General features: G+C 39.9%; 1 protein-coding gene across 1 annotated transcript; it reads left to right on the top strand.

The window, feature by feature from the left end:
* The first annotated feature begins 2,665 nt into the window (after positions 1-2,665).
* Positions 2,666-6,220, top strand: LOC142664412 (DNA damage-regulated autophagy modulator protein 1-like). Its single transcript, XM_075843483.1, has 8 exons — positions 2,666-2,875; positions 3,166-3,233; positions 4,537-4,679; positions 4,777-4,948; positions 5,262-5,320; positions 5,511-5,594; positions 5,759-5,822; positions 6,204-6,220. The coding sequence occupies exons 1-8, from the start codon at positions 2,754-2,756 to the stop codon at positions 6,218-6,220; spliced, it is 729 nt and encodes a 242-aa protein (XP_075699598.1). The 5' UTR covers positions 2,666-2,753.
* The last annotated feature ends 379 nt before the right edge of the window (positions 6,221-6,599 follow it).

The raw sequence follows: 6,599 nt of genomic DNA, 5'->3' as shown, positions 1-6,599 counted from the left end.
TGTACACAATTGGACACATTGTAGGAAAAATGATTGTGAATTTATCACATCCTTAGAGGAAACAGCCAAAATTAAAGGATTCGTTTAATCCATTGGGGCTCACAGAGTTCATTTTAAAGATCCACTTGCTCTCCTCTTTCAGCAATATGGAATCCACATCCCCACCTCTGATTCCCGTGGAGCGGTGGCAAATGGCCCAACCTGATAGTTCTTTGAGGTTGAGATTATGGCAGTATTTGAAGTGTCTGGCGACCGGTGTAGGTTGAAACAGTTTATTTTGTTTTTTAGTCTCCATTTCTAATTTGTCATAATTTCTTATACTTCCAATATGTTCTCTTATTCTAGTTTTGAGATCTCTCTTAGTCTTACCCACATAGTGTAAATTACATGTACATCTTAGGACGTATATCACCCCCTTGGTAGCACAGGTGATGTGTTCTTGAATTTTGTAATATTCACCCGTTCCATTTCTGAAGCCCTGCTTTTTTTCAAGAATTTTACAGGCTGTACATAGGCCACATGGAAAGAACCCTGGGTATTTTTGTTGTTTCTTTTTTATACAATCCCTCGAAAAATGACTTTTAACAATATGTTGTTCTATAGTGTTGGTTTTTCTATACCCTGAGGAGATTGTTGTGCTCAGATATTGTTGGAGATCTTCGTCCAGTAATAAGATCTGCCAGTGTTTTGCCATGATGTTGTGCATTTCATGCCACTTTTCATGCAGTGTGGTGATAAACCTCACTGTATTTTCACTTTTCAGTTTTGCCTTCGTAACCAGCAATGTGTCCCTATCTGTCCTGAGAGCAATATTGTAAGCCTGTTTTATCTGGTGTCCAGAATAATGTCTATCCTTGAGTCATTTTTTCAGATCTATAGCTCCCTTCTTAAAATTTTCGAAGGTAGAGCAACTTCTCTACGCTTAAAAGGTAGTCAATGATCAGGCAGTTGCTCATAGAGTTTGAACACAACCTCCTATAGTGTGCATATGCAAGGTATCTTACAGATACAAATATAACCCTTGCAGCACCACCTTGTTTATTTCCACCTGAGTAGTAGGGCCAACAAGCTCCCTACCCAGTGGAATTTGTTTAAAGCTGTAATCACACTGTGCAATAATTTAATCAAAATACCACACAATGTGGCAGTAAAGGGGACATTGCACAGTATAATCCTTCTCCTACTACATTAGTCGGTATCAATAAAAAATTGAAGGCGACATTGTCCACCGTGCTCTACTTTTCCTCTCTCCCTATACCTACAATTTTCATGTTTTTGACTTTGCCTCCCCGTCAGTCATTACTTTTTTATTTGCAAGTCTTCGTGGGCTTTTTTTTTTTTTAACTTTTTTTTTTTTTTGTGGGACGAGATTTTTTAAGGCTTCATTTTGGCATCTTGCTGACTTACATACACAGCATTTAATTTATATACATTTTCATTACGTATTTTTATAAACGTTTACTGAATAAGAAAGTTTAAAATTGTAAAAAGTTTGTGTAGATTGCACTCGTTTTCTTTTGTGTTATTATTTTATGACATCAACTATCACCTATATTTAAATGGGTATTCCCATCCTATAATGTTATGGCATATTGCTAGGATGTGCCATGACATTTGGCTTTTTCCCTGCACTTCGGCTCTCCCGTCTACCTACTGTGCAGGTAACTGCAGAACAGCGCCATTCACGTAACGGGAGCATTGTATATAAATAACGGCTAATAATGATATTTGAATGTTTAGCAACATTCTACTATACTTTTCATTCTACTTCCTCACAATTTTCAAGATCTCGGGTTTGCAGTCAGCGAATGGAAATATCCAGAGACTGAAAACCTATACAGATCTAATACTTTTCTTGTCTGAGGGTTTTCTGCAATGTATGCATTAAGGACAGTTCTCCATAATCGTAACAGTATCGCTACATCCACACATTTTCACGTCAAAATCATTGCAGTTTTCCCTGTGGCGAGTGTCTTAAAAAAAAGTGATAAGAGAGGGAATGCGGAAAATCCGCAGCAAAATCCGCATTTGTGTTACATTGGTGCAGAATTTTTTTCAGAATTCACCCCTTTAATTAAAAATACACAACAGAAATTGACATTCTGCCGATTTTAAGATCCGCTCTGCAGATTAATTTCTGTGTGGAAAAATTTTACGGCATTTAATGAGATTTCTTCAAATCTCATCCGCACGGCTGGTACTGTAATTCGCTGCGATCTTTTCATCCACAAATCCGCAGCATTTCCGCAATGCGTGCACTTACCCCGACTGCTGGGATCCACACTGAGAGAGATCCATTCATTCTCATAATCTGCAGACAACTGCTCACGCAAGACTGTGAATTAGGAAACCTGATACATGTTAAAAAAAAAAAGAACTTAAAATTCAATATATAGAACTTTTTATTAATCCTAATTAATATAATTCATGCGATCTCAGGCGGCAATACTATTCTGTGGAAAAAGACTGGACATGAGCAATGCAGCCATAGAAAATACCGAGCCATAATGTTCAGCCCTGATCATGTCCAGACTAATAAAGTTTTCCATTGTGACATCACAGGATGTTGTCGCCTTCCTGGAAACTTCCGGACTTATGAAGTTTTCCGTTGTGACATCACTCTGATGACATCACAGTTGGGAGGTTCTAAAAGGCGGTGACGCAGCACAGTGTCACTTTCTGTGTATTCAGAGGGAGATTGCAGCTGCATTGCTGTGCGTTTCTTTGTGATTTGCGCTTTATCACGATTTTCAATGGAGATTAAGGGTTTGGCATTCTTGCCCATCCTTGCGTTCCATCTGTGCCTGGGAGGGATATTGCTCTGCTACACCTTAACCCTGGACCAGGACAATGGCCGGCTGATGATTTACATCAGGTAAGTGGAGAACATTACAGATGACATGACGTTATCTTCATAGTGACGTTGTATATTGAGCGCTGTTACTTTATTATACAGCAGAGAAGTGTCATCTTATAAGTGATTCTATACAGGACATTACAAGTAGAAGAACTCTATGAAGTGTTAACATCAAGTTCATAGAAGTCTCTGGGTCATTATTACACATCTGTGACAATCAGAAGCCTAAATGTTCCATCAATGTTCTATAAGCGTTTGTCTCCCGCTCCTGCACTGTTTCCCTGACGTCTCTTTTCTCTTATTCGCAGTGAAACGGGAGCCCGATACCCCCAGTCGGTACTGTTTACGACAGTGCTCGTGGGCACAGCCATTTTGGGTAAGTGATAACCACTGGTGGAAAGTGAAGAATGATTGGTTGTTCTTGATCTTGATCCGACTGGATCAACATGCAAACAAGAATTCTACACATTGACATAGGCGCTGATATTTTTCGTTCTAAGACATTATCTAAGCTTTTTTAAAGCCATCTACTGTCCCTGATGTGATTAGCTCCTGCGGTGACTATTCTATAGATTCACAGTTCTCACAGTAAAGAAGGCTTGTCGCCTCTGAAGATTACATTTTTTTTTCCAGACGGAGGGAGTGCCCCCTTGTCTTTTGAGGGGATTTTACATGGAACACGTTTTCACTATATTTCTTGTATGTGCCATTCATATATTTATATAAGTTAATCATGTCCCCCTTAGTCGTCTCTCTTCAAGGCTAAATAGATTTAATTATGTTAATCTTTCCTCATAACTTAAATTCTCCATGCCCCTTATTAGTTTAGTTGCTCTTCTTTGTATTTTTGACAACACCAGGGCATCCTTTCTATGAACTGGAGCCCAGAACTGAACTGCATATTGTAGATTAGGCTGCACTAATGCTTTGTAAAGTGGTAATATTACATCCTTGTCCCGCGAGTCCATGCCTCTTTTAATACACAACAATATCCTGCTGGCTTTAGAAACAGCTGATTGACATTGCATGCTGTTATATCGTTTATGTTCTACAAGTACACCAAGATCCTTCTCAAAAACTGACTCTCCAAGTATAGTTCCCCCTAGGACATATGATGCATGCAGATTGTTGGTACCCAGATGCATAACTTTACATTTATCTACATTAAACTTAATTTGCCAAGTGGATGCCCAAACTCTTAGTCTGTCCAAATCGGCTTGTAACTTCTGAACACCTTCCATAGACTGAACTATACTATGTAGCCTGGTGTCATCTGCAAAAATTGAAACAGTACTTTTAATCCCATCCTCTATATTATTAATAAATAAGTTGAAAAGTAGTGGTCCCAGCACTGAACCCTGGGGTACACCACTCATAACCGGCGACCATTCAGAGTAGGAATCATTGACAACAACTCTCAGGATACAGTCTTGGAGCCAATTTTCAATCCAATTACAAACTTTACTTTATAAACCTGTAGACCTTAATTCACCCAATAGACATATATGAGGGACTGTGTGATCACCGTTACCAAGGTTTTCACCAACAGAGACATTCCCAACAAGCTCAGCATGATTAGAAACGACAAGATCCTACAGAGCGTCACCACTAGTCGGGTCTTCCACACACTGGGTCATAGATGTTCACTAGATGTTCTCATTTCTTTCCTTCTCTTCTAGGTTTCGCCCTGGCTTTTGCCCAGTATAAATTCATGACGTTACGGGCAGCAGCCTGTGATATGAAACAGGAGTGGGCACAGAAGATCCTGCTCGGAGTGGCCTTGACGTCATGTATTGGAATAGTGTTGACCGGCTCCTTTACGGTTTGTTAATAGCAACCACCATTAAACCCTCTTACACAGCAATACGCAAAGTGATTGAAGAAAGGTCTAGTCTAATCTACTTGTGTTTCTTATCCAGATGTTCGAGTATGAGATCATCCATAAAACAGGAGCGGTCTTGGCATTTGGATGTGGGGCCGTATACAACCTGGTCCAATCCAAATATCTATATAAACTATCATTCAGCCGCAGATATGTCTGCCATGTGAGAATGGCTGTAAGTGTCATCACTGCCATCACTGCAGTGATCTGTATCCTTTTATTATGGGTGTTCACATTTATTCCAATTAGGGGGAAGTTTTGGTAATACAAGTGCACTCACTATCTTCCCTTTCCCATATAGGCAGATAAATGGCTCAATCCTAACTTAATATGGCGTCTTCTGGCCTTTGACCATTGAGTCAGATTCCAGTTGGCCTCATGGTTGTTTGGTAGTTTTAGACAAGGGTCACTAACTTCCACCTGACCCTTCTGTCATCTCTGGGATTATAAGGGCAGACATTACAGGGATAAATTATGTCATCCATCTTTATGGTAGTTTTCCTATATACATCCACCCATAAGGTGCTGCATCCAGGATTCCAGTGATAGGACATCTGTGTGAGGATATTCCCTGTGTAGAGGTAGGAACTTCTATTTATTTCATAGATTTTCTCATTGATCTGGTTTCTTGATCTGATCTCAATATTCTTCATTGTTTGTTTTCTTCATGTTCTTGCAGTTTCTATAATTTTCTATTATACCGGAGATATTGATGATGAGGAAATGTCCAGTAATATTGTCTTTTATTTCTTATTATGTCTCATCTTCTAGATCTGCAATATGGTGGCTATCATAACCGAGTGGTTAACACTTTTCTTCTTCCTCCTGACCTACCTGACATATTCAGATCTCCAGGTTTGTATATTTACAGAGATGTGTTACCCATGGGTTCATGTATGGTTTCTCCCAGTGCATTGTATGTGGCCCTCGTTAGAAGTAGTGTGGCCCTCAGTGGAATAGAAGGTTGTTAGGATGTTTCTCATCTTGTATAAGTGACATATGTTTTTCTGCCTTCTCAGCATTTATGTCTGAATATGCCCTGGAAAAGCTTCACCATCACCATACGGGAGAAGGTCCAGGACAGTAATGTATGAAGAAGAAACCTGGATGCAGGAGGTAATAACAGCAGAACATAAGACTCAGATCCCGATCTACAGGACGATGTATAGAACATGTCACGTCCAGTAGAAGCTTCCAGCATCGGGCCGTATAACACCTGACACCTGTTCTGCTCTCACTCTGAGGAATGAGTACATGAAGGTCAGTGTAAAGAATATTACAGAACATCTCTACATATAATGTCTCCAGGAATTCATCCTTTTTTATTGTTGACAGTTTCTTTTCCTTGGTTGAGGTCTTGTAGTTGTAATGGTTTGTGGTTCTGCTATCTGCAGGATCTCATCATGGATGTCTGGACGGGTAAATATAAATGTTAATGTCAGAACTGTCTTACTTTATTTTCAGGTTTGATCCACCTGTGAAGAATGAGAGGCGATCAGCGAGGAGACGTGCACAACTTTACAGACTGTTACTAATAAAGTGCACGTCCTAAACACAGCTCCTCCTCCATTCTAGATCAAGTAACAACTACAAGGGATTACTTCAGCATTGTACTCATGGAAGTGTCCAGCCCCAAAATCATCATGGTGGACACGGAGAAATGGATGTGTCATCTCTGCTGTAATCCTCATAACGTCCTCTGTAGACAAAAAATATCAACAAATACTGCTCAGGAAGTATGAGAGACCAGGAGGACCACTCATCCTGGTGTATGGAGGCTCCATCTACTGAAGTGGATAATATAAAGACCGGGCCTTCTACAATCTAGGCTCCATCTACTGAAGTGGATGATATAAAGAC

This window comes from Rhinoderma darwinii, chromosome 12, assembly GCF_050947455.1.
Source record: "Rhinoderma darwinii isolate aRhiDar2 chromosome 12, aRhiDar2.hap1, whole genome shotgun sequence".
In the NCBI taxonomy this organism is placed as follows: domain Eukaryota; kingdom Metazoa; phylum Chordata; class Amphibia; order Anura; family Rhinodermatidae; genus Rhinoderma; species Rhinoderma darwinii.
This window is presented reverse-complemented; position numbering and strand designations above follow the sequence as displayed.